This window comes from Echinops telfairi, unplaced genomic scaffold, assembly GCF_000313985.2.
Source record: "Echinops telfairi isolate 266 unplaced genomic scaffold, ASM31398v2 ScPeMD7_3;HRSCAF=10, whole genome shotgun sequence".
In the NCBI taxonomy this organism is placed as follows: Eukaryota; Metazoa; Chordata; class Mammalia; order Afrosoricida; family Tenrecidae; genus Echinops; species Echinops telfairi.
In genome coordinates, this window is record NW_022103899.1 from 62,822,326 (window position 1) to 62,837,323 (window position 14,998).

Genomic DNA, 14,998 nt, shown 5'->3' on the forward strand with positions numbered 1-14,998 from the left:
GCTGTTCTGGGGAACACACAGTCGAAGGTCAAGTTTCTCCACATATAATCCAGTGACCTTGGCCATCCTCACTGACCTCTACAGAGCTCTCCCTCCCTCATTCACATGACCTCACTGTCCCGCACCGAACCTGTGGTCACTTGCATCCCCCGTGGCTCCGCCTCTCAAACAGCACACTGCTCAAGGCAGCTGCCCTCTCCTGAGTGAGTGCCAGCGTGGCTTGGCCTGAAGAAGCCCTTGGGCACGACATTTTTGTTTTAAGGTTCAAAGACTCTCTCTGAGCCAACATTTCAGGGGTTTGTGCAGCCTGTGACCCCCAAATCTGGACTCTGAGAAAGTGAAAGCCCTGCTACATTTCCCCCTTTTGATCAAAATGCCCCTATGGAATCTTTGGCGAGCTAGAGCTCTGTGACACCAGGCAGCTGCATCTCCCCAAGCAGAGCACAGAGCAACGAGCACCACGTTCTTCGGCCAGACTGACTGGCAGCTCCCAGCAAGGCTACAGCGTGCCCTGTGAGACCCTCTTCCAATGGAGGAGACAGGGAGGCAGAGGGTACAAACCAGGCCAGCCTGGGGATGGGGTTCTAGGCTGAACGCCAGGCCAAGGGCAGCCTGGTTCCTGGCCTGGTTCCTGCACATAGACTATGGTGGCCAGTCCTCTCCCCTCCTCCTGCTCTGCCCCCAGCAATGGAGGTATCTGCCAGGGTGAGGGACACTATGGCCCTCCCACCACCCCGAAGTCCCTGCATGTGTGCCCAGGTGGCAAAGAACCAGAGGTACCTGCACTGGGGCCCCCAGTCTGGAAGGGAGGGCACCCCCCAAGCCCCAGAAGGGGTGGGGGGCAAGGAGTCACCCTGCTCCTGTCCACCCCACCAAACAGCGGAGGAGGAGAATCAGAGCATGGGCGTGGCCTCTGAGTCTCAGCAGAGGACCAAGCAGGGGCAATGGCCCTCCAGGGTCAGCAGGAGGGCACCCTGGCTCGCCATCCAGCTGAAGTTAGAGGGATTGGAAGCAGATGGGAACAATCTCTCCCACACCAGAGCCCGCGCCCACCCTCAACTCCTACTCCTCCCCCTTCCCCTCCCGATCTTCTCCCCGAGGCCCCTCCTCCTGCAACGCGCGGGCAGGCGGGGCGCAGGTCCCAATGCTTTATAAGGCGCCGCTGGCGGCCTCCGCCTGGCCAGCTGGGCGCTGCAGGGGACGCCGCCACCCGCATGGCCCCGGGCCACCCCCGCGTCGGAGCGCAGCCGCTGCTGGTGTGCGGCCTCCTGGCCGCCGCCGTCGCCACGGGTCTGGTGTCCCCGCAACCCGGCGCACGCGCCCCCCCGGAGCCGCTGCCCGGAAATGAGCTGCCCGCGGGCCCGGGCGAGGGCCGAGTGCGCCCGGTAAGACGCCGGCCCCGGGCCCCAGCTTTCCCCGGAGGAACGCAGTGGGCAGGACCCGTTCCAAAGTGGGGCTGAAAACGCGCATTCGTGGGCGCGCCGGAGGGACCCGCTCTTCACCGCCGCCACCGGGGCCCCTCGGGGCCTACCTTACAGACCCCTTACCGGTGGCCACTCTGGGTTGCTGACCATAGGTCAGCAGTTGGAAGCCACCAGCCGCTCCTCGGGAAAAGACAGCCTCTCTACTCCCGTAGAGTTAGGGTCCACCGTGGCCTTGTGGGGTCACTGTGAGGTCGGCTTCGACTCATGGCAGTGAGTTTGGGACTGAGCCTGGTGGCGCGGTGGGTTAAGTGCTTGGCTGCACAGGAAGAAGCGGTTCGAAGCTGTGAGCCCCTCACTCTGCGGGCGGGCTGAGGTGCCGCAGTCTGGAAACCCCAGATCCGGCTCCCAGAGTCTCACGAAGTCTGTGAATCTCTTTGGTGCGAGTCTTTGGGGTCTGGGGAGGGAGACAGGGGGTGGTTGTGGCTTTTCTTCAAGGTGCGGCAGGGCGGCTGGCAGTTGGGCTGAGTCACCAGTGGGTACCCCTGACCCTGGGGCACCTGCAGAGTGCCAGTGTGCTTTCGGTGGGGCTCTGCTGGGAGCCAGCCTCTTCTGGAGAAGGCTCTAAGCTGCTGGCTCCCCAGACTCCTAGTCCAACCCAGGTATGCGGTTGCAGGCCCACCCCTGCCCTCCCCCAAGCCCCACCTCCCAGATCACCCACACACCTGAGTGTGGACAGAGGTGGACTTGAGGGCTTGGGTGTCCCCATTGCTCAGAACAGACTGCCCAGAGAGAAGGCAGGCCGGCCCTGCCACCTCCCCTGCTGCTGGGCATGACCTGAGGCCAGCTCCTCTGGGCTACAGTGAGCATCCTCATGGCCCTGCCACCTGGCCATGCTCCCGAAGGCAGGATGGTCCTATAGGGTGGCTGGAGAGAGCATGGGCCCCACCTTTCTCTGACCAAAGGGCCTGGCCAGCTCCAGAGTCCTGCTGTCCTTCCTGGGCCCCCGGAGCTAGCACCCATTGGCTTCATTGAGTCCCCCTGAGTTTCACCGCTTCCCAGCTGGTGGGTCTGCCTGGAGCCTGGACCTTCCCAGGCCCACTGCCCAGTGGGCTCAAGGCTTCTCCCCGCAATGTCTGAGCGTTGGAGCTGGGCAGGAAGGGGTCATGGGATGGAATGGATGTTTCTGGAACCCTCAGCCCCATGCCTGGGCCAAGTGGCCAGGAGCCTTAAAAAATGTGTTTGGCATTGTCCTTGGTGCTGGGCTGTTGGGTCCCTGGCCACCCTGCAGCCCTGGGTGTCTGCTGGAAGGTGGGGGTCACTCCCTGGACACCCGCTTCCCAGTGACTGTGGGATGAGCTTCTCAGCCCGGCTTATGCTGAAGACAGGAGGGTGCAGGGGTGTGGTGGTGCCAGGGGGTAGATCTCCCGCCTGTCTTCCCTTCTGGTTCTCCCAGACTAGTCCTGGGGTGCTGAGAGGGGACCAGAAGGGTCTGTGGGGCACTGTGGGGTACTGCCTATGGGGCGCTCAGAGCAGCACTGTGGACAAGCAACAGGGCCCAACCTCGGGCTGGCTGTGTTCCAGGAGCCCACCACCAAGCAGGCACACGCCGTGGACCCCCGGGACTCCTGGATGTTCTTCCTGCAGCAGAGCGACAGGGGTGTCAACAGCAGGAGGAGGAGCCGAGGGAAGGCCAGGAAGCCGAAGGTGGGCGGGTGTGTGACCGACCGTGTGAGTGCAGGTGCGATTCCGTGAGTGTGTGTGTGCTATGCATGTGTGTGATCCTGTGTGAGTGCAGGTGTGTGTGTGAGTGCATGTGACCATGTGAGTGCATGTGTGACTGCATGTGTGTGATCCTGTGACTGCATGTATGATCCTGTGTGAGTGTGTGCGTGGCTGTGTGAGCACGTGATTGAGTACAGGTGTGATCCTGGGTGAGTGTATGTGACTGTGTGAGAACATGTGTGAGACAGTAGTATGACAGTGCATGAATGTGTCTGTGAGTGAGCCTGGGTGTACTAGTGTGCATGTGTGTGGGTGAAGAGGGTAAGGGTGAACATGCATGTGAGAGGGCCCCCCACCTGCTGGTCCTCCCCCAGGGCCCCTACTGGCTCCCAGCCACGTCCCACAGTCCACCCTGCCCTTCAACACCACACAGACCACTTCCTGGGCTGGGTGGCAGGGAGGGTGGAGAAGACCCAGGCCAGGGCCCCAGTAACCCAAGTGTAGCACAGCAGCACCCTCACAGCCCCCCCACTACTGCCCGGTCAGGGGTCCCCAGCAGCTGCTGTTCCCACCTCGGACACTTTGGCCCCTCCCGCTATGGGCCGAGCCTGGGCGCCGGGCCCTCCTCAGGCGCCCTCACTGCCTTGGCCCTTCCTTTCAGCTGGGCCTGCCAGGCCCCCCGGGCCCCCCCGGCCCTCAAGGCCCCCCTGGCGCCATTGTCACATCAGAGGTGCTTCTGAGGGAGTTCCAGCAGCTGCTGAAAGGTAGGGAGATGCACCCACGAGACCCCCACCTAACTAGTGTGAGCAGGTTCAAGGGTGGCCCTGGAGGCACCCAGTGGCGCTGGACACAAAGGCCACCTGTCATGTGCACAGCCAAGGGGCCACCGAGTTGCTCGGACACCCTGTCTGCCCAGAGCCAGAGGCTGGGGTGGACTAGGTGCTTAGGTACAGCACACACCAACCAAGGCAGAGACCCCAGCCACTCATGCCCCGGGCAGGCTGGCATAGCCCCTGATGCCCACCTCCCCAGTGCACCAGCCACTTTTCCAAGACAAAGAGGCAAGGGGCTCACCCCGGGCAGAGCACGTTCTTCCTCAGCCTCAGGGAGGGCACCAGCAAGCTGTCTACTCCCTTTCCGTCTCTGAAACCCTTTATCGGGCCCCATGAGTTTCAATGGATCCAGTGGCAGTGGACTTGATTTTCATTTTGTTTTGTGGAGTCTGTTCTCCTCCCTCAATTCAACTTAAAAAAAAAAACAACAAAACACACTAACAGAAAAACAACTCCCTGCCCTGGACTAGATCCCAACGCCAAGGGCCCTGCAGGGCATGGTAGAACTGCCCCTGTGAGTCTCCAAGAGGGAATCTTCAGATGTAGAATGCTCCATCGTCCCGGGCTGCTCCCGCGGGCACCGTGGTTTCAGTGTGGGGCCACTAGCAGGCATGGTCTGAGGCGGGAAGCCAGCAGCTTCTGCCCGGGAAGACTTAGTGGTGGAAACCCTGCGGCTTCAGCTGCCCTGTGAGTTTGGAGGTAAAACAGACCATCGTAAGTGCCCCAGAGCTGTAAGCCGGCATGGTTACTTATGTACCCGGTGTGAGGGGTGGGTGGCCGCCAGACCCTCCAGGTGGCCAGAGAGAAGGGAAACAGGATCGGCTGCAGGAACGGGAAGGATGTCTCCGGGTCTCCTGGGCTCTGGGGAGTGTGCTTCAGCAGTAGCCCGGTGGGCAGTCGGGTCCCGAGTGACCTGGAGTCAGGTGTGCCCACGCCTGCCGTGCTCTGCATAGATGCCCTGCGGCAGCGGGAGGACGTAGACCCCGAGCCTGTGACCCTCCACCCGACCACCTCGGTCCCTGAGGACCTGGAGGAGGCGGCGGCGGCAGACAGCGTCCTGGCCCTGCTGACCACGCGCCTCAGGTCTGAGTCTCTGCGCGTCACTGCTGCTTTCTGCTGCCACCTGCACTGGGACACGCCGGTCGAGGGCCACTCGCTGCACCAGCTTGGCCATTACCAAGTGGTGAGTCCGGGGCCGTGGCAGCTGGGGCCCCAGGGAGCAGGTGACCCTGGTGACCGCTCCCCTGCCTGCAGCTCGTCACTGAGCACCCCTTCAGTCGTGGCCCAGGCCTGAACCTGACCAGCGGCCGGTACACAGCGCCAGTGGGCGGCTTCTACTCCTTCTCGGCAGCGCTGCACGTGGGTGAGGCCCGGGGGGGGCCCCCGCCCCACCGCTCCCCCCTCCCACTCCCGAGGCCCCACCCCACTCCCAGGTTGCCTCAGAGGCTGACCTTCCCCTACCCCTACCCCTACCCAGCATTCGCCGTGGGGCCGAGGCCACCACTCGCCCGGGATTACCTGCGCCTGCTAGTCTGCATCCAGTCCCAGTGCCAACACCAGTGAGTGGGGGCAGCACACACGCCACCCCATGTCCCTCCAGCCCCACCCTGCGCTTGAAAAGACCCTGGGCCCACCTTCTACATCCACATGACCAGTGTGGTCCGAGCACCACCAGCTGCCCAGGGCTTATTAATTTGGGGAGGGGGCGGAGTGTCACTGATACCCGGCCCTTCCCAGCCACCTGCACCAGGGGCCCTTGGGCAGGGGCTCCCCCACCTGTGGTTCATGGGGGCATCAGGCACAGAGTAGGAGCAGGTGGTGGTGGGGACCCCTCCTCACTGTCCTCAGCCTGGGCTTCGACGGGCCCTGCACTTCAGCCCCGTGGGACCACTGGGGTCTGGGGTAGGGGGGGGCACACGATGGCTGAGTGGGCAGCGGGCAGGACCAGCTGATGGGCTTCTCCGTGGCCACAGCTCCCTGGAGACCGTCGTGGGGCTGGCACACAGCAGTGACCTCTTCACCATCGCCACTAGCGGGGTTCTGTTCCTGCAGGTGCGTGGCCCGTGGGCGGGGCACGGGGCTGTGAGAACTGACCACGGGGGTGGGGGGATAACTCATACTGGCCTCTGTGCCCCAGACTCTGGCTCGTCCCGTTCTGTGGGGTGACGCTTGTTGCACGAGAGTGGAGCACAAGGCAGGGTCCCTGGTTCCCTCAGCCCTCACAGGACAGAGAGTGAAACTGCTCATGGGCTCCCAAGACCAACTCTTGCAGGAAGGGAAGCCTCACCTTCCTTCCATGGACGGCTGACCTTGCAGTCCAGCCCGTGACCCGGGGTGCCACCAGGACCCCAAACCCTCAGTGGGGACTTTGGCGAGTGCTGGGAGGCCGGGCGGGCGGCACTTACTGAGGTCAGTGGCATGGGGCTTGTTGGGCCTTACTGGCCCAGGGCCACCCAGCTGCCATGGCGTCTGCCCGGGTCACTGAGGCTCCAGACTGGAGGACCTTGTGTCCTGGACTTGTCTGATCTGAGTAATGCAGTCCCAGAGAGGCTGTCCTGAGTGACCTGTCCCAGAGGACTGAACAGGGAGGCCACCAGAGGACTGAACAGGGAGGACTGAACAGGGCCAGCCTGAGGCCCCTCGTCCCTCCCTCCTGCAGTCTGGGCAGTACACCTCCGTCTTCGTGGACAACGTCAGCAGCGCCCCCCTCACCGTGTGCAGTGGCTCGCGCTTCAGTGCTGTCCTGCTGGGCGTCTGAGAGGCCGCCACAGGCCCTCCCTGCTGGACACAGCTCCTTCCAGGGCAGTGTTGGCAGCTGGGCTGCCGTCCCCACCTGCCACACCACAGCCTGAGGAGAGAGGCTGGGGGTCCAGGACACTTAAGGGAGCATCTTAAACGATGGACGTCATCTGGCTATTGTTCAGGAAGCTTCCCCAGGATCTGGGGCCCCAACGGCTGCCCAGCCCCTTCCCACGAGGGTCACAACCTGGTGCAAGGCCAGCTAGCCCCTCAGGGACCTCAGTGCCCAGGCCTGCTCTGCAGACACCCCTCGTGACCCTCGACCACAAGCCAGGGGCACAGCAGCTTCAGACCAGACAGCACCCCGTAGGTACGCCACATCTTCCCCTCAGCAAGTCCCCAAGGCCTAGCTGACCATCCCCTTCCAAGGGGGGTCAGCTCTAGCCCACACCCAGGACTGTCCAGCAGACGGTACTGGAAACATTCCTGTAGCCAAGGGTGGCCACCACCCGAGCCAGCACTCACAGCAACTGTCCCACTGAGATGTCCGATGTCCAGGAAGTCCAAGCCCAAGGTCACTCGGACTAGGACAGTGGTAGGCTGGACATGGAGAGGGTACACTGTCAGCCCCTGGCCACCAGGCCTGAAGGAGCCGACACCTGTCCCCAGGCCAGCGCCCATCCCCACCCCGAGCAGTGTGGTGGGCTCCTGGGTTCCCAGTAGGCCTGGCCACCGCCCTACTAGGAAGCCCGCCGGGCAGGGCCTGCCCTGCCCTCCCCTTGGGGCAGATAAGGCGGCCCCTTCTGGGCGCAGATAGTTACCGGAGGTTATCTTTGGCCCTCGAGAAAGTCTACATTATCTGTGTGTTCTAGCCGTTACTGATGTATTTATTGTAGAACACTGCCTATGGGGTGTACTTCCGTAGCCGGTGTCTGGAGGTGGACTGAGGGCTCAGGAAGAGTCCTGAGAGACCTCGTCTCAGCGAAGCAGCTAAACTGCCCAGGGGCCAAAATAAAGACTGCCGAAGACACCCTTCCATGTTTTGAGTCTTGAAGGGTCCCAAGGAAGAGAAAGGCAGGTCAGGTGGGCACCGAGCTGGCGGCGGGGACCTGGGCACACTCTTCTGAAGCAGGAACCTGTGTCCAAGGGAGGCCCAATTCTGTCTGTCACACACACCACACTGCCCTGGGACATGGCACTAAAACCTCTTCACCCCTGACCACCTCTCAAGATTGGGCCGTGCATCAAACTCCACCCACTGCCCTGAGGGGTTCTAAGACCGGGTGTGACTGTTGGTGGGGGCCAGGCAACAGTGCCAGGGAGCTGACCACGATGTCCAGAATACCCCCACCCCCGAGGCAAACACTTACACAGAGCCCACCCAGGGCAAGGGCTTGCTGGACAGTAACCATGCTGTACTGACCCGAGGCAGTGACCCGAGTGAACACAGGCCCAGGCTCACAATAACCTCTGAAGTCCCTCCCCCCCACCCCCAGACTTGTCCAGAGGACACACACAGTGTCCAGGCGTCCCTCCCAACCAGGACCCGCAAGCCCAGCCTCGCTCCTGGAGAAACAGGCCAGGCCCAGAGCGCTCCTTCGTGCAAACAGGGAAGGGCGAGGGCGCTGGGGCCTCGGCGGGGTCCCCTAGGGGGTCCCCGTTTCTGAGCAGGACGACACAGCATGTCTGTGCGGTGGAATAAGGGAACTCCGTGGACTAGGAAAAAAACAAAACCTTTATTTACAGCCCAGGGCGCGCCACGCGGTGCCCGGGCACCGCTGGCCCCTCACTGCCCGATGCGCACGAGCATGACCGTGACGTTATCTGCAGAGCCCCGCTGCACCGCCTTGCTGGCCAGCCGGTTGCAGGCCGCCTCATAGCGGGCGTCCACAGCTGGCTTCCCCTCTCGGGTCTGGATCTTCTCGTCCTGTGAGATGGGAGAGGGCATCTGACAAGGGCCCCTCGGGGAGGAGGAGGCCTGGGCGAGATGTCTGTCCCAGCCAAGGGCCGCGGCTGTCCACGCAACAAGGACCTGTCCTCAGGGGCCTTACCTGCAGGCAGGACATGATGAAGTGCACAGCTTCCTCTGGGGTGAAGACCTTGAAGAGGCCGTCACAGGCCAGCAAGATGAACCTGCCACGCGAGCGCACAAAGGCTGGGAGCGGCCCCCTCCTCAGTCCCGAGTGCGGGCGTAAGGGAAGAGGGGAGCTTCTCTCAGTCCCGGAGGACCCCAATCTCTCTCCTGAGCCCCAAGGGGTCTCACTAACCATCCCCACCACCTTCCCGAATAAGCTGCCGGGCTGGAGCCACCTCCTTCAGGAAGGTCAGAGGGAAGAAACGACTAGTCTCTTCCAAAGCGGCCTCCAATTCAAACTGCCCAGCATGGACACAGGACCCTCACACGTCCCCAAGCCCCAGCATCCTCCGTGCACCCTGGCCTCCTGCCTGGCCAAACCCCGCCCCACCCTCAGACCTCCCCTCCCAGGGCCCAGCACAGGTCCAGCCCCACTGTCAGACACACAGGCGCCAGTCAGGCAGGGAAGCAGGGCTCTGGGGGGGGGCATAGACAAGTACCCTCTGGCAGGGGTTTACCTGTCGTTAGGGGTCAGCTGGCAGCGCCGAATGTCGGGCACAGAGGTGACCCCACAGCGCTTGTACTGCCCATCACCAATGGACCGTGACACCTCCAGCACTCCCAGGACACGCCCGTCCCTGGAACGGCAGGAGACGCTCAGCCTCACCTGGCAGGGCCTGTCCCACAGCAGAGTGGACCGCATGCAGAGCAGGGCCAGGCCTCCGGGGACAATGGTGTCACCATCCGAGTGCCTGCATGTCCACCTGAGACACGGGCACCGGGAGCGACAAGCAGCCCCAGCCTCCAGGGGCATGCGCTCACCTCGGGTGGGCTGTGTGAGCAGCGCCAGACTCCACCCACCTGTCAGGAGACTGTGCCCAGAGCCCAGCACTGCCCTCAAGCCCCCCCAGACAGGGTGGTCCTGTGTACCAGGGAAGTTGAGACCCCCACCCCACACCGACATTCCTCCCAGAGCTGGTAGGCCTATGGAAGCCAGAAGTCCGGATAGGACTCCCCTGCTGGCTCAGGATGTCAGGTCAGCCCAGCCTCCACTGGCCTGTGAGATGCTGCCCACAGGGCCTATCTGGGAGGCGGCTCAATGGGAGAAGCTGACTGCTTCCTGGTGTCCCTGAAGTGTGCTGTGCCCTCACCTGACACGCGTAAGTGCTCACGCACTCTCACGGTCCCCACTCAGCTCTGGGCGGCCGAGTGCCAAGGCACCTTGCTGAAATACTCAGGGTCCCTGGTGTTCAGCCTCCAGCCTTCCGAGGCTCCTGCAGATGGGTCTTTCAAGGTCACAGGGGTCAGCTGGCAGAGCATCCTGAGCTCCCCAGGGTGAGGTGCCCAGCACAAGGCCCTGTGAGGTCACTTGCCCAGTGTGAGCCCCAGGGCAGGTCTGAGCAGGGATTGAGGCGTGAAAGCCACACACCAGCCCCTACAACGGACTGAGGATGACTACTTCCCGTGCCAACCGTGAGGGGCTCAGGACAAGTGTCACACACACCTCTCACAGCATGTCCTGCTTCCCACCTGCAGGAGTCTCACCCCATGCAGAAGAAAGGTGGGGAAACCCAGAGCCCAGTCCAGGCTCACGGGACCAGACACTTCAGTCTCCACAGGGGTGCCCAGTGACCAAGACCAAGTCTCCTGAAAAGGACCCCCAGGCCCAGCAGACAGAGAGGGGGGGGGGGGCTCAAGACATCGCCAGAGACCAGGCTCACGGGCCAGAGGGGGTGGTGGCACCCAAGCCTCTGGTCCTGAATCAGCCCTCAGGCCTGGATGTCAGAATCATCATCCATTGAAGCCCCAAGGCGCAGCATTTACCCGAGGGTGGAAAATGGGCAACACTTGGAGGAAGGGGGGTAAAAACAGCCCCCCAGGGCCCATGGCCTACTCCCCCTCCCTCGGGAGAATCTCCCTAAAGTGCAGCTCACCCACAAGTGCCCAGCCCTGAAGAAAGGCTGCCCCGGGGCCACAGTTGTTCCTGGGCCCACACCACACTCCTCATGCCCAGTGGCCTTACCGGACATTCCCCCCAGCCTTCTGGATGCGCATGCGCTCCTCGTACTGGGTGGGGTTGTGCTCCTTGCTGAGGCTCAGCGCGGCGTACTTCCGGCTCTCCTCGTTGTAGCGGCACAAGATGGCCTGCAGGGGGGGACACAGACGGACGGACGACGACTCAGGTCAGGAGCCAGTAGAGTCTGCGGTCCACCCACCCAGGGCCCCAGAGAGAAGCTTGAAGCTCGTGGAGCCACTCGCCACAGCAGGGCAGGCAAGGGAGACCCCACAGGGAGAACCACACCAACCAACTGCCGGCTCAGGGCAGCACCCTGCATCTGTGAGGCACAAGCCGGACGCAGCCCCCCCCCTGCAGCCCTGTCATGAAACCCGCAAAAGCACATGCTGATGTGCTTGTCACCAACTCTGCGGTGGGTTTGCCGCACCCATTTCACAGAGGGGCGGCTGTCCTACAGTCACACTGCAGGGCCAGGAGGGAAGGGGCTTCTGACCCCAAAATCTTTGCTCCTTTTCTGATGCCAATTTTCCTCATGAGATTTTTGAAGTCACTTGTTTGTAACACCAGGGAATCAAGACAATTTACCAGCAGTCACCCCACTGACAGCAGCAACCAAAGAGGCTGTGCACTGGTGGGGAGGGGGCCTTCCTTCATGGCTGTCCAGAGCTGGAGGCTGACATCACACTAGAGTGGACAGCGGTCCTGAAGCCGGCCCCCAGGGTACACAAACCCCGGGCTTTCAGCCTGGACTCTTGGATTTGGCTGAGGCTCGGTACAAGGCCTTGGGGCCAGGAGCCCGTGCAGACACCGCAGGCGAAGCCTCCGAGCGCCTGGGGCAGCACTGTCTGAAGCAGGACAGCACGTCCAGGAGTGGAGAGCGCTATGGGGGGAGGGGCCACCACAGCCCCGCTGCCCCATGGTCCAGCCCAACCGCCAACCTACACTGGTCCCACCACACACCCGACTGTCTCCGAGGTTGGCGATGTACAGAGTGTTGTCCACAGCCAGGACACACGTGGCAGTGGACCCATCCTTCCAGGCAGGCTTCCTGGGGAGACACAGCAGACAGTCACCTGGGCTGGCCAGCCCTCGCAATGGAAGTCCAGGGTCCAGCCTAGGGCTTAGACTGGCACGGCCACCTCCCCAGACCACCCAGCCGCCCCTCATCCTAGACTTCAGAGGCTGTCTTCCTCAGGCTTCCCGGGAACCCGAGATAAGACTGCTCCCCTCCTCCTGCTCCCCCCTTGCTCCCAAGGTGTCCCCAGGACAGGAGCGGGGGAGGCGGGGAGGCCACAGCCACACTCACTGGCTGGACGCCTGCCTGAGGAACTCCTCGTCCGTGTGCTTGAACGTGTCCAGCAGGCATCGCTTCACCGTCTTCTCGACACTGGCGACATCCCCTGTCCCAGGAGGACACGGCTCACCAAGAGAAGGTGCCCCCTCCCGCTGGGCAGTGTGTGCACCAGCGAGTGCAAGTCTGAGATGCTCCCCGGAGACAGTGCCGTCTAACGGCGTCCTTGGGGTCCCTGAGCCCACCCTCTCCAGATCATCAGACCCCTGACAAAAGCACAAGGACCCACTGCGACCTCCCGGACCGTGAGCGAGCACTGGTGGCCTCGGCGGCTCTCACCTTTGGGAAACTTCCTGATCAAGTTCTGGTGCAGATTCTGTGCTGCGAATTTTGAGGCTCGAATCCCTCCGTGTCCATCAAACACCGCGAAGTAGGACACACGTGCGCTGGAAGGACGGACGAGGGGAGAGTGACCGAGCTGCCCGCACTGCTCCCGCTCCCAGCTCACGTGGGTGGGGCAAATGGGGACTCCGCCAACAGCAGAACCCCCGGAGTGCTCACGTCTTCTGACACGACCCCGAGAGCCCGGCCGGGCCCACACTGAGGTTCTGCTCAGGGGTCCTCACTAAGCTGACCTTCCAGAAGCCGAGCACCTCGCCCGTCTTCCAGGGCACTGCCAGGTGGCTCTGAAAGCCCAACGTCTCCACTAGAATCTGAGCACTTAACTCCTCATCTGACACTCCCACACGAGGAAAGGGCCTGGCGAACTGCTTCAAGCAGATCACTGCGACAATGCCGCTGAGAAACTGAGAAATGCCACTGCCCACCGGGGCTGCCCCGTGTCTGCGGACAGTCGTGAACTCCTGCCCCGTGTCTGCGGACAGTCGTGAACTCCTGCCCCGTGTCTGTGGGACAGCCCTGGAACTCCTGCCCCGTGCCTGTGGGTCAATGCTGGAACTCCTCCGGATGAGGGTCCCGGGTGGTGCACATGGTCTGCCCCAGCAGCCCTGTGCAAGGAAGGCCTGGAGGTCTGCTTCTGCAGTGGTCAGGGCGAACACAGGAGGAAGAGCGAGAATCGAATGGGCTCAGACCACGGCTTCGTGTTGGCCTGGTGTTCCCATCCTAGTGGACTAGATCCCCACAGTCCCCAAAACTGCAATAAGTTGGCCCTCCAATCTCTCGTGCACCCCAGGAGAAGCCCCGTTCTTGACAGCAATGGTCTATGGCAGTCTGGGTGCACAATACCCCTGGGCCTGCATGTGCCACCTTCTGTTGCTACAAGGTCCCCCAGAAGGCTGCCCGCTCATTTGCCCCATATCAGGAAACATCGCACTGCCCTGGGTGTGGGCCGGCCTTTGGGCTTCCTCCTGGGTCTTGACCATCTGCAGCAGCCAGTCACCGCCCACTACGTCTGGGCCACAAAGAAGGGCACGTCCTGCCAGAAGCCCCTCCAGCCCTGGGCAGCGTGGTGGGGAGCCATTTCCCACTCAGTGGGCATCTCAGCCTCAGCACTGGGGGCAGCTGGGCCACAAAGTTCTCTGGAGTGCGTGTGTTTTACAGGATGTCTAGCAGTGTCCCTGGCCTCTGTCCATCAGATGGCAGCAGTAAACACCTGCCAACCCCACCCAACCCCACCAAAAGGTGGGCTCACTGCTATCCAGTCGGTTCCCAAGAAGGTCCCCAAGGCCTCACCTTCATGGAGGCAGGCGGCCTCTCCCCACCCCCCACGGAAGCCTGGTGAGTCCAGACTGGCCAGCCAACAGAGATGCCTTTAAAGTGCCCCCAGGAGCCCTGAATGCCTGAGTCCTGTGTACAGTGCTGTACTGTAGCCTGTGAGCCAGAGGGCCAGGACACCCACACGGGGGAGGTGGGGGCCAGGGCACCCACACGAGGGAGGTGGGGTCAGGGTGCCCACACGGGGGAGGTGGGGGTCAGGGCGCCCACACGAGGCAGGTGGGGTCAGGGCGCTCACATGAGGGCAGGGGGCCGGCACTCCTCTGTGATGTCATTCAGGATGACGTGGGCGTCCTGCATCTCCTCACGCTCCCCCTTCCGCTCGGCCACGTAGCCCTTCAGGCCCAAGATCACGGCTGAGGCTGAGGACGAGAAGAGCAAAGCACATGCAAACCTGTGCCCGGTCCCCCGGGAGCCCGAGGCCCAGAGCCGGGGCAGAGCCAGACACCCCAAGGGCACCAGCCCCAGGCCCTACCTGGCTGCGGGTCTGTCTAACCGAGAGCTGTCTGCCAGGGGTGGGAGTGGGCGCTGAGCAGGGAGCAGATGCCAGTGTTAGTGCACAACTGTCCCCACCCAAGGGGGGGTAACAAACTGAGGGAGCAACTGTGTGCAAATCCACCCTGTTGCCAATTCCTCGCTGATAGAAACACAGGTCCACTGTTGGCCCCCAGAGGCGCCGGGGACCCTGTCCTGTCCAGAACCGCTCCCCGGGGCGGGGCTCCCGAGGCTGCAGACCTTTTCGAGGCAGGCTGCCCATCCCCACCCCTCCAAGCAGATGGCAGTTGGCCCGCCCACCTTCGGGGCAGCAGCTTCACTGCCGCGCCACCAGGGCGCCCCCTAAGCACTTGCCACTGCCAGGCGCAGCCCCACCTGTGGCTCTCAGGCGCGCAGCCCTTGGCTTTCTCCTGGGCAGTGGCTTGTGGGGTGAGCCACTGACCTTATCGTTAGCAGCCTGATGCCCAGCCCACAGCGCCCCGGGGCGCCACAGAGACACCCTGAAATACGCCTGTTCTTGCTGGAGGCTGGTGAAGAACAGGCTGCTTTTCCTTTAAGTAATGACGGGAAGGAGCCCAAGGTGGACGTAAAGCGCTACACCTGCGTACGTACGAGCCATGCCTGTGATGCACGGTGTCCTTCAGGCTCGCAGAATCGGGGGGCGGGGGG

At 62.9% G+C, this 14,998-nt stretch overlaps 2 protein-coding genes across 2 annotated transcripts in view; one reads left to right on the forward strand and one right to left on the reverse strand.

The window, feature by feature from the left end:
- The first annotated feature begins 1,214 nt into the window (after positions 1–1,214).
- On the forward strand, positions 1,215–6,742 carry ERFE (erythroferrone). The gene is made up of 9 exons (XM_013004384.2): positions 1,215–1,376; positions 2,223–2,246; positions 3,006–3,128; positions 3,808–3,910; positions 4,933–5,162; positions 5,234–5,342; positions 5,457–5,538; positions 5,953–6,031; positions 6,639–6,742. The coding sequence occupies exons 1-9, from the start codon at positions 1,215–1,217 to the stop codon at positions 6,735–6,737; spliced, it is 1,011 nt and encodes a 336-aa protein (XP_012859838.1). The 3' UTR covers positions 6,738–6,742.
- Positions 6,743–8,434: 1,692 nt separating this feature from the next.
- Positions 8,435–14,998, reverse strand: part of LOC101639400 (ILK associated serine/threonine phosphatase) — a 20,217-nt gene continuing 13,653 nt past the window's right edge. The window contains exons 7-14 of the mRNA XM_045294456.1: positions 14,073–14,196; positions 12,440–12,546; positions 12,116–12,209; positions 11,770–11,857; positions 10,816–10,937; positions 9,311–9,430; positions 8,770–8,851; positions 8,435–8,645 (exon numbers count right to left, since the gene is read on the reverse strand). Of these exons, the coding sequence (XP_045150391.1) occupies positions 8,505–8,645; positions 8,770–8,851; positions 9,311–9,430; positions 10,816–10,937; positions 11,770–11,857; positions 12,116–12,209; positions 12,440–12,546; positions 14,073–14,196 (878 nt within the window). The 3' untranslated portion in view covers positions 8,435–8,504. The remainder of the gene's footprint in view (positions 8,646–8,769; positions 8,852–9,310; positions 9,431–10,815; positions 10,938–11,769; positions 11,858–12,115; positions 12,210–12,439; positions 12,547–14,072; positions 14,197–14,998) is intronic.

Bases quoted from the DNA above. Each gene is read 5' to 3' on its own strand.
- ERFE (XM_013004384.2), top strand. From the start codon at position 1,215: ATGGCCCCGGGCCACCCCCGCGTCGGAGCGCAGCCGCTGCTGGTGTGC. The intron at 1,377-2,222 runs GTGCGCCCGGTA...GAGAGAAGGCAG, and splicing joins CGGGCCCGGGCGAGGGCCGA to GCCGGCCCTGCCACCTCCCC. The intron at 3,911-4,932 runs GTAGGGAGATGC...TGCTCTGCATAG, and splicing joins GTTCCAGCAGCTGCTGAAAG to ATGCCCTGCGGCAGCGGGAG.